A 19,278-nucleotide genomic window follows, 5' to 3' on the forward strand; every position below is an offset into this window, starting at 1 on the left:
GATAATGCCAGAAATAACTCCATTAACCCCATCACTATCCAACACACACCATTATTATAGACCCTCCCTACCCTCAAAACAACAGAACTCAATTTCCTGGATTTTACTTTTCTAAGCATCAACTCCCTCCACACCACAAATTCATTCTATTTCATGTTTTCTCATTTTGTTGCAGAAATCATCGAAGCCCACAAGAACCACCAACTCTGTTCGTTGACAGGCGTTGAAGGTGGACATTCGTTGGGCGGTTCATTGGCTGTGCTAAGGACACTATATGCCATTGGCGTTCGTTATATGACACTGACATCGACGTGTCACACACCATGGGCGGATTCGAGTTATGCGGATGCACCAACATTCAACGTTAAACATGGAGGTTTAACGATATTTGGCAAGGTAAGTACTACTGACACTTTACATTCTTGTTCTTCTTCTACCGAGCTATGAACACCCATACACATACAGTAGATACATAACAATAATAGTCTAACATTTTGCTGGCTAAAGTATAGCATTGACCAACGAACGGCTTTTCCATTACTCCTAGCAATGAGTACGAGTATTTACGTACAAAATTATGGAGTGGCATGGATGGCACCAACTATCGATTGATACGATAAACCTCGAAATAAATTGCCCACCAATGCTATTTTCGTTCTGCAAAATTTTGTGCACGTTTTGTATTAAAAATGTCAACGTTGTCATCTATCATCAGAGTAATATTAGCCCGGCAACATGTTCACAATCACACGCCCCAATACTCACACATACAGGTACCAGTAGCAGGTAAAGTGGATTTTATTAAAAAGCAAACGAGAGAAAAGCATTTCTCAACAATTTGTAAGAACATCAAATCAGTTTCGAACGATTGATGGCAAATCAGCGTGTTGTAGAATTTAATTGAACAATTCGACAAAAAAAAAAACAAATTGGGATTTAATTTGATTTTATGACATAGAAGAATGGAGGGGGTTACAAGTGAACAAAATTAATCAATATACATAGATGAAATTCAATGATGATGAAACATGGATTATTCACATTTTCAAAGAATCTACTATTAGTCAGTAGGGTCAAATTGACTAAACTTTTTATACCCTGCAGCATAGTATGGAGGGTATACTAAGTTTGTTTTCGGTTTGTGACTCATCCAACTAGGTTGACTGGGCCTTGAGAAACTCAATAAATCATATCCTAGAGAACAGACTGATAAACTGCGTGCGAGTTAGCATTACAAGACAGAGTGGGCTAAGGAACGCTACAAACGAGGATCTTATCACCCCTCATAATAGTTACTATGTACCATAAATAGTCTTTTAAGAACTTTATCCCAAAAAATATTTGAACCAATATGAAGACGTTGACCTATTCAGACAAATTCAGATATAAAAACGTGGACCTATACCGACGAATATTGAGTGGAAAGTTTTACACCGCCAACAAAGACTAAATACCAAATTTCAGCCTTATCGGCGGGATATTGAGGCTAAATCCTTTAAGATACCGAAAATCTGGAGGTACCGTTCTATGGGGTCTATAAGAAAACGTGAACCTATACCAACAAATTTCAGATGGAAAGTTTTTTACCGCAAGCAAACCCTAAATACCAAATTTCAGTGGTATATTGAGGCTAAAACCTGGAAAATACCGAAAAACGGAAGTTACCGTTCTGTGAGGACTATATGAAGACGTGGACCTCTACCGACAAATTTCAGGCGGAAAGTTTTGTACCTCCAACGAAGGCCAAATACTAAATTTTAGCAATTTCAGTGGTATATTGAAGCCACTTTACGAAGATGTGGACCTACAACGAAAAATTCCAGGTGGAAAATTTTGTACCCCCAACGAAGACTAAATATCAAATTCCTGCCATATTAGTGGTATAATGAGGCTAAAACCTGGAAAATACTGAAAATCCGGAGGTGCCGTTCTATGGGGGCTATATGAAGACGTTGGCCTACACCGAAAAATTTCAGGTGGAAAGTTTTATTCCCCAACAAAGACTAAATACCAAATTTTTGGTGGTATATTGAGGCCACAACCTTCAAAATACCTAAAATCGGGAGGTACCGTCCAAGTGGGGCTATATCAAATCGAAGACCGATATAGCCCGTTTTGTATACCAAACATCTAGGAGTAGTTCAAACTAGGAGGAGTTCAAACTTCTATACAAAATTAAAAGGTCTATCTTAAAGCGAGCTGTATCTTGATTTCAACAGACGGACGGACAGACGAACATGGCTATTTCGACTTAGAATTTTATGCTGATCAAGAATATATACTTTATAGGATCTCCAACGAATAATTCGATGTGTTACAAACGTAATGACAAATCCATTTTATTGTGGAAGGTATAACAACTTACATATCGACTAGACCAAGATATCTAAGCCGGAGGAACGGAAACCGAAAGTGGGACCAGTTCCCTAGTAAAGTTAAACTACTTTGGAGTATAAAATTCATACGCAGGATAGGGCTAACAAAGTTCACATATGTTGCTCAAACTTTGGAAAAGCTACAGACTTAAAATAGGGCTTCAATCCTAGGATGACACACTGGTCATATAGGACCGTAATAAGACAAATGCCGTAGCATGGCGGATAGCTACGGACAAAAAATGCAATTTAGAATGGTGAATGAGGTCCAAACAATGTGTTGCATTAAATTAAGACTACATAAAGTGGGGCTTTAGAAGCAATTTTGTTTGCTCACCCCACAGAAATTGAAGGAAGGTATCAAACGGTCATCACAGCTATAAGACACAAAGAGATATATTAAAGGTTAGAAGGTGTGGTTTAATGTGGATATCCGACACATCTGAACATTTCGGAAGCAAAATCGTTCAGATTTCGTACAGATTTTAAACAAATTTTCGTAGGGGAAACAGTTCAGATTTTGTATTCCAATTTCATTACGATGTCGGTACGATTGGTTTGCTGGGAACAGATATTGACATGTGGATCGATGGAACCCTAGCACAAACAAATGTCCGCTGCGGTTACACAGATGGTGGAAATTTTCACCGATATCGATCCGAATTTCGCTCCGACATTTCTTTCCGAAATTATGTCAACCACTTCATACAACTTTCGTTAAGATATCGTTACAATTTCGGATTCGACATCGGACGTGGGTGTCCAAATTTTATTCCAATTCCATTACGATGTCGGTACGATTGGTATGCTGGGAACAGATATTGACATGTGGATCGATGGAACCCTAGCACAAAAAAATGCCCGCTGCGGGTACACAGATGGTGGAACTTTTCACCGAAGAGACGGAAACAAATATCACTCTCCGACTGCGGGATCATATCACGATCCTTCAGGCGAAAAAAATGTTTTAGTTGACTTGTTCTTCCTCTAGGCATAACACTACCATCACTGTTCAGTGAGGTAATGAGGTAACTAGATGGCAATATCCTTGGCAAAACATGCCAGAGAACACACTACGGTTAAGCCTAGACAATACTAGGATTAAAGGACACGAAATGCTCATATATATCTCTTTGGAAATATTGAAGAAAAGGTTAACAAATTTGTTGAGTGTATGTGCACACGTTCCAGGAAATGAAATATATTAAGCAACTTCTTCGGGGTGCGTGGCTAGAAATAAGTGGAGAACTCAACACTCGGCTCATCAGCGGTTTCCTAATGCATACTCATCCATTCGGTGGTCCCTCCTGGCAGTTGAGTGTTCAAAATTTCAAACACTGGTGCTTATTCTACATATCGGTGGCTGTATCAAAACGTGGAAATGTACTGACAAATTGTGGGAAAAGTTATTATAGCCCCATAGAAGACTAAATACTAAAATTTCAGCCATTTCTAAAGGATAGTGCGGCCAAAACCCTGAAATACCATAAAATCGGTAGGTACCGTTCTACGAAGGCTACATAAAACGTGGACCTGTGCTGACAAATTTCTGGAGGAAAGTTTCATAGCCCCAAAGAAGGCTAAATATGTATAAAATTACAGCTATTTCTGTAAGATAATGCAGCTAAATCCCTGAAAACCAGCGAAAATCGGGCGGTACCGTTCTATGGACGGCAATCCAAAACATGGACCAGAGCGACAGATTTCGTGGAAAAGTTTTGTAGGCCCAAAGAAGACTCAATAACAATCTTCAACCATTTTTATACCCTCAGCCTTTAGGCTAAAGAGGGTATTTACAGTTTGATACGACCAAAAATGTGCCTCATCGAAATAATGGTTTTAGACCCCAAGTATGTTTGTACGATATCCGTTTCAGACAATTTTGAGTAGATCTAGCAATGTCCGTCCGTCTGTCTGTCTGTCTGTCCGTCTGTCTGGCTGGCTGGTGCGCACGATAACTCTCGAACGGATCAATCGATTCGGTTCAAATTTTGGGTATCGAATGTTTTGTTCCAGATTCGATTTAAGTTCGAAGATGGGCTATATAGGTCACTCTTCAGGTACCTCCCCCACAAATGTTCAAAAATTGTCGCAAAACTTGTGCGCACGATAACTCTTGTAGGGAATAACCGATTTGGTCCATACTTTGCACATCGTGTAATTTCTAGCAAACTCCAAATGTTATTGACCCTTCTGTCCAGGGTTTAACAGATTAACAGTAATTCCCTTACTCCGGCTCAAAGGTTGCAATTCTTCAGATGATCTAGCCAATTATTCAACTTTTTTAGTGTTGGCTCGACGAAGCACATCATGCTTATTTGTTTGTCCGCCTGCTGGAGTATAGGCGAGATAGGTCGTTATTGAACAGACTTGTGCAAAATGAAAGCTAAGCCCCTACCTCCACTTCTAGTGCGACACTTCCCTCAGTATGTTGCAACCATCACAATGATGTAAGCTGCAGTTTATTATGAGATTAGTTCCTGCACAGTCGGTACCATGATATTCTTCAGACTCATAAGGCCCACTATTTCTTCGATCTTAACTCGAGGTCCATTGCAACTAAATTGCAAAAATGGAAAAAGTGTGATTTTAAGGATTGGATCAGCAACGGCAGGTGCGTGTACAGTTGGTTCTTATATTCTGACGATGGCTCACTGTGGTCACGCCGCATGCAGCAACACAACCCCTGTTTTAGTGCCTCACATGGGAGAGTCCCCGGCAATATTTTTGAGAAACGACCAGTCGCGACATTTATTGCCTCTCACCGAAGTTTGCGTGTGGTGAATATGGATGTGACAAACCGAACACATCCAAATTGATCCTGGGTTTTCCTCTAGTCCGGCAACGATCAAAAGAATCCGGAGCAGGCATTCCGGTATATGCGCTCCTCATATGTACACTGAGGTGGACACTGCGGATCGGAACGCCAAAATAATGCAGTATCCAATCCAGTATCAGAGAACCTGCCACAATGGGATTGTATATAATATGTTTGGTGGTCTAAAGGAGTGACTGACCTTGGTCCAACCTTTACATACGTATATTCACACAACATCCCCGAAGTAGGGAGACTAGGGAGACTTCTCTCATATCAATGAATGCACGCCGATTTATATTAGCTCAGTGATATGGGACCTATTTTTATAGATAAGAGCGAACGGTGTATCTTACGACACAACATATAGATAAGTTGTACACGGTTGGAATACTCAGGAAATGTAAGCCACCAATACGCTGATGCGATTTACGGCCGTAGAAAATGTTGATGATATGGCCAGGGATTGAACCGCAGATGACGTACTTACCATTGCACGGCTGGTGGCTCTCAACCTAAGCATAAATTGAATTAAGTTTCTAGAATAGGGTTTCTATGGATATATTAGCGTATAACTCTGTTATCTGATCACGTACATTAACATAATTGGCATCACTGGCAAGATGAAGAAATCTTTTTCCAAATTTGTCTTACGTTGGCGGTACGTGCCTTCCAGGAAGAACGCTATGAGATCTGTATTAGAATTTTACCCATTTTCAGACAAAAGTATTGATTTTTTTTTAATCCGCTAAATTGGTTGGATTTTATGTTGTTTTGGAGATTGTTTTGTTTCCCCAAGCCAATTTTTGCATCATAAGATAATCGGGATCTTTGTTCATGTCATTTTGTATTAACAGCATAAAACAATTCTTACCGTATACCCCCTCCAGAGGGGAAAGGGGGAGAATGTTACGCTCGTGGCTTCTTAAAACACTCTTCGCAGCAGCACAAAGCTGTAACCGGCTCATTGGCTTGATTGTTACACTCTAAATATTTTTGGCCACTTTCTCCATACAAGTGGATCCACTGTGGAATGGGTTCAAATACTAATGAAAAGATCGGATCTTTCACGACTTCCTTTGCATGGGTTCAAATGCTGATGAAAAGATCGGATCTTTCACGACTTCCTTTGCATGGGTTCAAATGCTAATGAAAAGATCGGATCTTTGAACCAATGCAAAAGATGCCATGAAATCACGTCATCGCATGTAACCCCTTCCTTCAAATTTTGCTGGGATTTTTTCAAAATTTCGTGTCAAAACTTTTTATTTTCTTATATTTGAAGCAATGAACAATAAATAATTGCAAAAAGTATTTTATTTTACTTCCAAAAAAAATATTTTAAATAAAATTACCTAAAACGTGCAATTTTGTTGCAAATGTATTTGCTACCACTGTATATGTTTGAACTTCCGGCTAACAACAAACTCACAAGTATAGTAGCAATAACACAATGCATCACCTTAAGATGTTGACGAATTAAGCTTTTGTACGAATAATCCCACATTCCACTTTTTGCAGTATGGTGTCAACGTCTAAAACTATGAGTTTAAAACTTCTCAAAGGTAAACGTCACTCATACCTTACTCCGAAACTATTCTCCATATACAAATTGTCCACGATTATTTATTTCATTCACAGTATCCCAATATATCAACTAGGCTATTGGCAACTTGTGGACGCGTTCGATAGCACGGGTTGGATTCCCCGAAAGGCGGATAATATTTTACTTAGTTATGTTCCAAAATATAATGGAAAAGAACCCAAATAATTCGTTATCCGACTATCTCTGTACAAGCATCCAATTCAAATCACGTGCCATATTATAATTATAAATGTTGTCGTTGTTGTGATTTTTTTTTTTTTTTTTTTTTTTTGAATTGAACATTCCATCAATGAAATTCAAATCATAAGTCTATCATTTGTGCGATGGCAATCATTGAACATGTCCCATTGCCGTTGTACACATTTGGCATTTTCATAAATTCAACCATCCAGTCAACAAAACAAAGCTATCCATAGGTGGATGGGGTGGTCGGTTGAGTAGTGAAAATAATGTCAAACAAGAAAATTATAAATTCCCTATTTCGGAGATTTCGATTGTTTGTCTAACGAATAGCAGCGTGAAAAACCACCGAATGCTGAAATACCATGACTGCCTACAACTGTTGTCTGCTTGCTATACATTTGTTTGTGTGTTCATTTGCTCGTCCATATATGTATATTATGTTGTAGCCACTCGTTTCCACAATGAGAATCAAAACAAAGGCATTGACTCTATCTGCACAGCAAACACTACAAGAACAATGATAATGATGATATTAATGACGATTCTCATTTCCAATGATAATGATGATGAGGTTGTAGTTGTTGGGCGAATTTTCTAACAATAATAATATTTGTGTAGCAATGTTGAGCCCCCCATCCACATACAAACGTATTGCTGACGGCGTTGCCAATGATATTATTGCTGATGCTGTCTAATAGGTTTCTATCATTCACCTCAAAATTATTTGTACATATAAGTCGAAAGACATACCCACAGCAGAATGTTCCCTATTTGTGGTTTCAGAGACGCACATTTACCAAAATATCATGTTTGGTTTTGTGTGCCTTGAGTGTTTGAGAATTTGTAATGGGCGTTTATGCATTTTATAATATCGTGTCATTGATGCGCAATGCATTGCTTCTGGGCAGCGGTGGAAATTTAATGAGACTTATTTTTGTTAAAAACATATACATATAAAAACACATTTACTCACAACCGCGTTTTAAATTGCCGATTGAAATTTGACTTCCTAAATTAAAAAGGTTATTTCACAAAAAGTAAAATTACTACTTGGACCATTTTTTGTAAAGAGGTAGTCAGATATTTCTGTGCAAGATCAAGCATAATTTTAAGTGTTTTAGTGCTTCATAAACTCAAAAAACTTTTTTTGATGATTTATGCCAAACTTCTAGAAAATAAGCTGTAACTCGTTGAGTTTTCGAGATATCAACTTGAAAATTTGACACAAGATAAAGTAGAAGCCGTAGAAAAAAACAGAAATTGCAAACTCTAAAAGCCCATTTTTTGAGTTATGTCACTCTTTAATGTCGATATGAATGTCAGACTGATCGGATTCTCTGATTCTAAGGACCGAGAAAAAGTTTATAAAAAACTTGTAGTCATTAAGAGTGGGATTAGAATAGAATGTTAGTTCCCGATCCAATATTAGATTATAGCTAATTCAATCCAATTACTATCGAACTCCTGTTTTGATATATTTTTGTTTTCAACCGAACACAAATGTTTAAAAACAATTGAAGAATTACTACTAAACTCAAACGAATTTGATACTGAATGGTTTTAGAAAAGCAATTTTTTTGGTCAAACCAAACTTCTTACCATCACTTTATCCATCCCTGAACTTTACCAGGTTGTTTCGTAATAGCCTCCTGCAGCAATATGTATGTATGTGTTAATGATAAATTGACAGGTATTTACTTAAAGTTATAGTCAACTCGATTGGATTTTGGGCACAAACTGCAGAGCTGTGCATAATTTGTGAAGCGTATATTGGGAAGAAGTTAATTGGGTATTTCGTATTCCATTTCATTTGTAACATATGTACATATTTACACAGGCACAAATATCACACATACACACATATGTTTGATACGGGTTCATTATACACTGATTATCTGATGAACAGCCAAGTCAATTGGGCAGTCAACCAACCGACCATCGAGGCAGCCAGCCAGAGTCAGTCAGCTGTATGTATACAGGACATTACATTAACACATCAACTTAAGGTTGATAGAACAGCCAAAATGTAATTGTAGCCTCTACTAATTAGGTTCCCACACTCTCTCCTTGTTCTTCTTTGGCTTCTGCTGGTGGAGAAGATGTCATGACCTGGCATGAATTTGATTTGGTTTGACTTTTCCAAACAAATTACAACGCCAATACATTCATTTTACTTTGGCTTCCATTTTGGGGAATTTACATAAAATATTTATTCAAATAGAATTCGATTCTGTCTGTTGGCTTAATGAGGAAATGACTGGAATTTCTTTTGGTAAAGAGAATATGGGAAAAAAATTAAGTGACTGAAGAGTATCATCAGGTCAGAAAATGGATTGGGGATAGGCTCTAAATTACTTCCGTTCTCCTAATAAATTTTTCAATATAAATTGAAAACAAGTCATAAGTTGAAAATAAATGTGTTCTTTAAATTAATTAAGTCGTATCGATGGAAAATAAGCAGAAATCGGCATTAAATCAATAATGATAATCTCAGTATTCTGAAGGTTTTAAAGGCATTTTCGATTTAATTTTTACTATCGCATTTGTTATAAATTTTTTAGCAATCGAATGACTATATCTTTCATTAATATTTTCCAGCTAAACATATAAATGAAAATATAATTTTAAAATATCAAATCGGTTTTTTGAACTCACAACGTAATTTGAAAATATATTTAATACGACAAAATTCAATTTGGTCAAAAAATTAAAATACACATTTCTATGTGTTCTCTAATGTCTACAAGATTTATTTATTTGGTATCCCACACGACAACAACTGAGTGTTATAAATTAGTGTGTGGGTTATTGATTTTACATAACGTATAATGAACAATATATAGTAGATATAGGTTAGATTAAGTAAATATAATAAATTAGGTGATTAGAGTAGAACCAAAAATTTGGGTTTTGAACAGTAAACAATTAAAATTAAAGTTATCATAATAATAACAAAATACAAGAGATTGAATTAGAAATGTATAATTGAAGTTATATTGGAGTTACAGGTTCAAACGTTCGGAAAAGTAAAGATTTGAAAATTTTAGCATTGCCTTGAAGTTGAGTTTTGTCTGGGAGTTGGTTCCAAAGTTTGATTGAGTATATAAAAAAGTGCCAATCCGAAAATTTACTGCGATGGGTCGGGATGATCAATTTTTTTCCTCTATTAGACCGGGAGAAACGCAAATTGTCATAAAGATATTTTGGTTCCATGGTGTACACGATTTTGTGTAAGTATGTCAAGACTTTAATTTTCAGCAGGTTATCAAAAGTTACGCCATATAATTTACGCGAATAAAGGATTAAGCTATCTTGCCGTGTTAGACCAAAAACGTATCGTAGGATAGCATTGTATGCAACGTTTAGTCGATGGCTGCTTTTTTTATCACATGATGCAAACAGCTCACATCCATAAAAAAGCTGAGGAACAAGATATGTTTTTGCCAACAGCGTTCTGATATGCAATGCAGTAAGGTATTGAGTAGTATAAAGTGTTCTAAGCATACCAAATACTTTTCCACAGGTAGCCTGAATGTGATTATGCCATGTTAGTCTAGAATTAAAATGTATTCCCAGATTTTTAACTTCTTTGACGATTTTTATAACCTGGTTGTCCAGTAAGATATCGTTGAGATTTAGAGACAGTGGTATAGTTGATTTGCTTATTATCATGCATTTCGTTTTTGATGGATTCAGTACTAGACCATTATTACATGCCCAAGTATGAACTCTACACAAATCTTCATTCAGTAGCACTATGTTAGATTGGATACTGGCTTTGGGGCTGCTTAAGTATATCTGCACGTCGTCGGCGTATACATGAAATTTAGAATGAACAATTTGGTCTTGTAAATCTTGTATGTACATCGTGAAGAACAAAGGTCCGAGAATTGAACCTCGGGGAACACCAGCTTTTAGGGGCATCGTATTAGATACTTTGTGATTTGCAACAACTGCTTGAGTTCTAAGGTTCAGGTAAGAGTTGATAAGTTTTACGGCGGTATTGGAGAAATAAAACATCGTCTTCAGTTTGTAGCACAGCAGTTCATGATTGACACGGTCGAACGCCTTTGAATGATCCAATAGGACAAGAAAAGCAATATTGCCAGAGTCTACTGATTTCCTGATATTCTCTGTTACGTCCATTAGCGCCGTAATGCAGCTATGATTCGCTCTAAAACCGGATTGCCGATCAAATAATAAGTTTTGGGCATGGTTATGATTGGTAATTTGCTTATGAATTACTTTCTCAAATACTTTAGATAGGTATGGGAGGATCGCAATTGGTCTATAATCTCTATTTGGCTTAATAACTGGAATAATTTTTGCATGTTTCCACGTGCTAGGGTATGTGCTTTTGGTGATTATATTGTTGAAAATGTATGTTATATAAGGGAGAATAAATCGTAGGAGGATTCTGAAGAATTTGGGATGTATCATATCGAATCCCATAGCATTTGACTTCACTGCTAGACAGTAGTTAAAAACGTCGGAGGGTAAGACACAACTAAATTCGAGTGAATTAACATGTTCGGTATTTGTGATATGATTAGATGATGGTGTGGGATGCATAAATGCTGGATCGTTTATTGACATTTGCATATTAGATGATATCTGGGCCCTATTCCACGAAACAACTTATCAACTTTTCATTTTGCACTTATCAATATTTTCGACAATGCTCAAAGTTAAGTGTTCCACAGAACCATTATTTTTTGATAAGTGATAAGTTGCTAATTATAAAGTGAGTTTGCTTACTTTTCAAAATAATGTAGCTCTTTTTTTGATTTCTGTTCCACAAACGTTATTTCTGCTAAGTGAAAAGTTGTAACGGCAAAGCGCAATTTGCTAAGATTTTGCAAAAAAATTTGCTCTTTCGTTCCACAGAAAACTCTGCATTTTGATTTTGCAGATCAAATTTTGATAAGTTTGCCTTAAATTTGCGAGGTAAACGTTCTCTTTGCCAATGTACATTGTTAAAGCGAGATTTTGTTCGGAAATACTGAAAACACGGTTATGACAAGAAATTGTAAAGATTTTTCCGAACTTCTACCCTCTGAATCAACCATCCTACTTCGAACTCTCACTATCCGAAATTCCACCCCATTCCACAACCCCATTCCGAACTTCCTCCCTGCGAACAACCTCACAAATCGATGGTTCTCGATTTTACATTTAGACTAAACTCTATTTGAGAGACTATTTTTATTTATTACTATACCCTCCACCATAATATTTCATTTGTAACTCATCGAAATAATCATTTGCGACCCTATAAGGTATATACATATATTTTTCATCAGCGTAAAATTCTAAGTTGATTTAACCACATCTGTCCGTCTGTTGTAATCACGCTATCTTCCGAACGAGTTGAGATAGGGGGATGAAATGCTGTACACACGTGTCTTAAATCAAGTTGGAAGTTGAGCTTTCTTATAGCCCCATATAACAGTGCCGTCGATTTCAGCTATTTTAAGGCTTTTAGCTACATTTTCAGAACGAATGAGTTTTAATATGCTTCCAAAACTTACCGACATAGGCCCATCTTTTATTATAGCCCCCATATACCGCACTATTTCAGCTAATTTGTGGTTATTAGCTACATTTCCAGGCCGAATTAGGTATAATTCAGTCAATCACCAAGAAGGTTTTTAGATACATTTCTAGAACGAATTAGTTATAATTTGACAAGTAACTTCTCCACTTTGTGGAGAAAGAAAACTAATTACTCTATGCCGGACAGAACGCGTTTTACTTGTTTGATTTCGCTTAATTTTATTGTATTTTATTTTATTTGTGTTTCCCTTCATTTTATTTTAGATTATTTTATTTTATTTTATTTTATTTTATTTTATTTTATTTAATTTTATTTTATTTTATTTCATTTCATTTCATTTCATTTCATTTCATTTCATTTTATTTTATTTTATTTTATTTTATTTTATTTTATTTTATTTTATTTTATTTTATTTTATTTTATTTTATTTTATTTTATTTTATTTTATTTTATTTTATTTTATTTTATTTTATTTTATTTTATTTTATTTTATTTTATTTTATTTTATTTTATTTTATTTTATTTTATTTTATTTTATTTTATTTTATTTTATTTTATTTTATTTTATTTTATTTTATTTTATTTTATTTTATTTTATTTTATTTTATTTTATTTTATTTTATTTTATTTAATTTTATTTTATTTTATTTTATTTTATTTTATTTTATTTAATTTTATTTTATTTCATTTTATTTAATTTTATTTTATTTTACTTCATTTTATTTTATTTGATCTTATTTTACTTTATTTTAATTTAATTTCATTTATTTCGTTTAATTTAATTTTATATTATTTTATTTTATTTTATTTTATTTTTTTTATTTTATTTTATTTTATTTTATTTTATTTTATTTTATTTTATTTTATTTTATTTTATTTTATTTTATTTTATTTTATTTTATTTTATTTTATTTTATTTTCTTTTCTTTTCTTTTCTTTTCTTTTCTTTTCTTTTCTTTTCTTTTCTTTTCTTTTCTTTTCTTTTCTTTTCTTTTCTTTTCTTTTCTTTTCTTTTCTTTTCTTTTCTTTTCTTTTCTTTTCTTTTCTTTTCTTTTCTTTTCATTTCTTTCCTTTTCTTTTCTTTTCTTTTCTTTTCTTTTCTTTTATTTTATTTTATTTTATTTTATTTTATTTTATTTTATTTTATTTTATATTATTTTAATTTGTTTCATTTTTTTTCAGTTTAATTTAATTTATTTTATTTTATTTACTTTTAATAATATCAGTTTCATTTCATTTTTTCGCTCGTCTCAATTTTACATGTCTTATTTATTATTGCCAAGTAAAAAATAATGCAAAGATGATAAAACGTTCTGTGGAACAAATATCATTCACACTTTGCAAGAGAACTGAGAGACTTACCAATATGGCGGAAAAATTGAGCAAGAGAGCACAACAACTGTGCTAAAAGAACAGTGATAGACAAATTTGCTAAGTGCAAAGGGAAATTGAAAAGTAATTTTGTGGAACAAAAAAAGGTTATCACTTTTCAAAATAACTACATTTTGATAAATGCAAAATGAAAAGCGATAAGTTGTTTCGAGGAATAGGGCCCTGGTTAACATTCACGAATTGTTTATTTAATTCATCAACATTTACACCGTCATCGAACGATTGAATCATGTTTTTGCCTATACCAATTTCCCGTATCACTTTCCATTTTTCTTGGAGCTTGCAGCCGTACGAAAACTATTTGCGTAATGCGCAGATTTGGCACTTTGTATATGTTGAACGATAAATCTGATGTATTGAAATTTTAACATAAAATATTTCCGCGGCGAACGCTGCATGTCAAAGAATAAACACAAGTACGAAATTCACTTTATGTTCACTATTTGAAAATCTCCGACAGATGGGGTTAAACACACACACACCAGGCGATCCGATCTATTTATAATGCACAAGCATAGGCGTATGATAATTCGCTGGTGGCACCCTTATTTTACAAAGTGCTCCAAATCAACAATGAGAAAAAATAAAAATCGTCTATATATAGATCAAACAACAAGTTTTGTAATATTTTTAAAGATTGTGTAGCCCACTGTATAGAATAAAAATAAAATTTTAATTAATGGGAACACAATAATGTTATTAACCCATATCTATCTATATATGTATATAAAGTAGAAAAATGTTTGTAAGTTTGTTTGTTTGAAGCTTATGGACCTAAAAACCGCTCAACCGATCTTCTTGAATTTTTCAGAGTATATCACTACATGGCCTGAAATTCAGCGTTGATCCGGAGAAATAGCATCAGAATCGGAAGTACCTCCAAAAAAAATTAGATTTATTATGCAAATATCTATAGAATGGTAACAGACATGTCTCCAAATTTTGGATGTGTGAAGGAATTTGGTCTAGAAATAAATTTGCTAAATTATATTGAAATCGGTTCAGATTTGGATATAGCTCCCATATATATTTTCGACCGATTTCATGTATTTGATGCACCAAACACGATATATAACCCGATTTTAATGAAAGTTGGAATGTGTGACGAAAATTGGCCTACAAATAAATGCGCCAAAATATATTTTACCTTATTCGGGGTAGCGAAGCGCACCGGGTTCAGCTAGTTCCATATATATTTTAAAAACATCGGTTTTATATTTCTTCTATTATTTATTTCAAGTATGACATGGCACAGCTAACGCAACCGTTGCATGTTGAATAGGGTTATGACTTTTCGACATTTATTCTCAAAAATGATTTCCTGTAGCATGGATGAATGAAATTTTGCCTATTAATCACTAAAATAGCGTTTAAAAAAATTTAAAAACAAAATATTTTTTTGGAAAAATGTATGAAATGATAATAAAATTATTATTATTATTTCCCGTTGCACGAGTGACGTTTAGTCAGCCTACTAATAACTAAAATAAAGTTTATTCCATTCAAATATTGAAAAAGTTCATGCACAAACCACTTTGAAAAAATGTTTAATTTATTTGTTTTAATTATATATTTAACAAGCGTTTACGACATTTTTACAGTGTTTTATATAACTAGCTTTGGTTCCTGTCTGTTTAGTTCAAACCTAGTAACACAGCTGTAGAAACTGAAACTTTGAACACTTTTCAGATTTGGATGACAATACATGAATATGAAACCAAAAAAAAAAATGCAAAAGGAAAGCAGTCACTCACTTCCGTCTAAAAAGACGTTCATGTATTTCGCAAACTATCGTGCGACTGCCGTTACGTATCCTATGCGAAATACTACTAATTTGAATTAACATTTGTACAACTATGTTCCATAAATGAGAGCCAAATGAGAAATAACAAGTAAAAAAGCGTTAAGTTCGGCCGAGCCGAACTTTTCATACCCTCCACCATAAAATATTCTGAACTAAAATGTAATAATTAGTTTTCATTCCTGTCCCCAACTTTAAGTGGGTACGTTAAAATGTCAGATAATGTACATAAAATGCTTCATTCGGGAGGCCCTTTTTTATGGTGCCTATATCTAACTATGTATGTTGACAAAATTGGGAGGTACCGTTATATAGGGGTTATAATAAAACAGGGACCTATGTTGACAGTTTTTGATGGGAGCCTTTAATATCAAATAACTCCTAATTCGGTTAAAAATTGTAGCTAGAATCCTCAAAATACCGAAAATCGGTACATAACGTTGGAACTTCAAATGTCATTAACAGCTAGTTCGGAGGTATGTGGTCTATACGAAAATATGAACTTAAATGAACAATTTTTGTTGCAGAATTTTTGTTGGCTTTTAAATTTCAAATTACAGAAAGTTCGTCCAAAAAATAAAGCTAAGGTACGGAAAATCGGGAGGTTTGTTTTTTGTTTTTGTTCGGTTAAACATTTTAAGTAAAATCCGCAAAGTACCGAAAATCGGGAAGTATCCTTATATTGGGGCTATGTTGAAAATTGTTGATGCAGATGGGTGGTGACCACTACAACCTTCAAATGCCAAATTGCAGTTAGTTCGGTTAAAAATTGTAGCTAAAATCGCGAAATTACTGAAAACTGGGAGGTACCGTTATATGGAAGCTATATCCGAACATGATCCTATGTTGACAATTTTTGATGGAGAGGTGTTGCGACCACTAAGAATTTCAAATATCAAATGTTCAAATTACAGATAATTCGGTTAAAACTTGTAGGTAAAATTCTCAAAATACCGAAAATCGGGAGGTACCGTTATATGGGGGCTATACCAAAACGTGGATCTACAGTATCGGCCAAAACTAAAGCACCCCCTCAGTAAATTTTTTTGAAATGATAATTTTTTTATGAAAACTAAATTATAAATTTATATTTTATTTTTCTTTTTATTTATTTATATCTTTATAATTGGAAAATACAAAAATAAGGAATTCAGAATTTAATAAACAAAAGTTAAAATTCAAAAAATATTTTAGGTCGTAAATATAAGCGGACAAAACTAAAGCACCCCCCCATTTGAGGTACAGCAAAAACTATTGAAATCAATATTTCGTAGCTTATCCCCTATTCTGAATGACACAATCACATCTTTTAGGCATAAAGGATACTATATTATTAATTATTGCACGCGAAATAATCGGTTTTCGGAAAATTTAGCTTAAATCCTCAGAATACTGAAAATCGGAACTTACCGTTATATGGGGGCTACACCCAAACGTGAACCCAGGTCCACGATTTTTGGTGAATATGTTTTGTGACCACTAGGAACCCTAAGTACCAAATTACAGCTAATTTAGTAGGAAAATGTGGCTTAAATATCCGAAATACCGAAGATCGGAAGGTACCGCTATAAGGGGGCTATACCAAAACTTTAGCCGATATTGTTCATATTCATCTAAAAATGATGCTACAGCAACCACTAGTCGAATACAATACGCTAACGTTTAAAAATTAGCAACAGAACGAATTGCAGAAGAACGATAGACGCCGGCGTATTCAGTCGACGACCAGCAAAAAAAAAACCTTTCATATCGACTAAAAATGAAGGAGCCAGACTGGCATTCGGCAAGACCCATTTAAACTGTTTTCAGATGAATCTATGTTTAATTTAAAGTATTCAGATGGTAAAAAGCTTGGACCAAATGGGCAACCGATAAATCCTAAATATTGCAAAGACGCTGTAAAACATGGAGGCGGGAGGTTTTTTGCTGGTCGTCGACTGAATAAGCCGGCGTCTACCGTTCTTTTGCAATTCGTTCTTTTGCTAATTTTTAAACCTAAGGTATTTAGTATTTGACCAGAGAATGCTGTAGCATCATTTTTGGATGAATATGAACAATATCGGCTAATGTTTTGGTATAGCCCCCTTATAGCGGTACCTTCCGATCTTCGGTATTTCGGATATTTAAGCCACATTTTCCTACTAAATTAGCTGTAATTTGGTACTTAGGGTTCCTAGTGGTCACAAAACATATTCACCAAAAATCGTGGACCTGGGTTCACGTTTGGGTGTAGCCCCCATATAACGGTAAGTTCCGATTTTCAGTATTCTGAGGATTTAAGCTAAATTTTCCGAAAACCGATTATTTCGCGTGCAATAATTAATAATATAGTATCCTTTATGCCTAAAAGATGTGATTGTGTCATTCAGAATAGAGGATAAGCTACGAAATATTGATTTCAATAGTTTTTGCTGTACCTCAAATGGGGGGGTGCTTTAGTTTTGTCCGCTTATATTTGCGACCTAAAATGTTTTTTGAATTTTAACTTTTGTTTATTAAATTCTGATCTCCTTATTTTTGTATTTTTAAATTGTAAAGGTATAAATAAATAAAAAGAAAAATAAAAAATAAATTTATAATTTAGTTTTCATAAAAAAATTATCATTTCAAAAAAATTTACTGAGGGGGTGCTTTAGTTTTGGCCGATACTGTATGTCCACAACTTTTGTTATATAAGTTTATTTACACTTAAGAACCCTAAAAGTCAAATTATAGCTAAATCGGTCTGAAAATGTAGCTAAAAACGTCGAAATACCGTAAATCGGGGGGCACCGTTATATGGGGGCTATACCAAAACGTAGACCTATGTCCACAAGTTTTGTTATATAAGTTTATTGACACTTATGAACCCTAAATGTCAATTTATAGCTAAATCGGTCTGAAAATGTAGCTAAAAACGTCAAAATACCGTAAATCGGGGGGCACCGTTTTATGGGGGCTATACCAAAACGTGGACCTATGTCCACAAGTTTTGTTATATAAGTTTATTGACACTTAAGAACCCTAAATGTCAAATTATAGCTACATCGGTCTGAAAATGTAGCTAAAAACGTCAAAATACCGTAAATCGGGGGCACCGTTATATGGCGGCTATACCAAAACGTGGACCTAAGTCCACAACTTTCGTTATATAAGTTTATTGACACTTAAAAACCCTAAATGTCAAATTATAGCTAAATCGGTCTGAAAATGTAGCTAAAAACGTCAAAATACCGTAAATCGGGGGGTACCGTTATATGGGGGCTATACCAAAACGTGGACCGATGTCCACAAGTTTTGCTATATGAGTTTACTGACACTTAAGAGCCCTAAATGTCAAATTATAGCTAAATCGGTCTGAAAATGTAGCTAAAAAGGTCAAAATACCGTAAATCGGGGGGCACCGTTTTATGGGGGCTATACCAAAACGTGGACCTATGTCCACAACTTTTGTTATATAAGTTTATTGACACTTAAGAGCCCTGTCAAATTATAGCTAAATCGGTCTGAAAATGTAGCTAAAAACGTCAAAATACCGTAAATCGGGAGGTACCGTTATATGGGGGCTAT

General features: G+C 34.4%; 1 protein-coding gene across 2 annotated transcripts in view; it reads left to right on the forward strand.

The window, feature by feature from the left end:
• Positions 1 to 19,278, forward strand: part of LOC141394564 (uncharacterized) — a 523,342-nt gene that overhangs the window by 183,168 nt on the left and 320,896 nt on the right. For both annotated transcript variants that reach the window (XM_073969172.1, XM_073969173.1), the window contains exon 7: positions 176 to 396. In XM_073969172.1, coding sequence (XP_073825273.1) covers positions 176 to 396 — 221 coding nt within the window. The remainder of the gene's footprint in view (positions 1 to 175; positions 397 to 19,278) is intronic.

The sequence above is a fragment of the Musca autumnalis genome, unplaced genomic scaffold, assembly GCF_047663935.1.
Source record: "Musca autumnalis isolate F117 unplaced genomic scaffold, ASM4766393v1 scaffold_2, whole genome shotgun sequence".
Lineage (NCBI taxonomy): Eukaryota > Metazoa > Arthropoda > Insecta > Diptera > Muscidae > Musca > Musca autumnalis.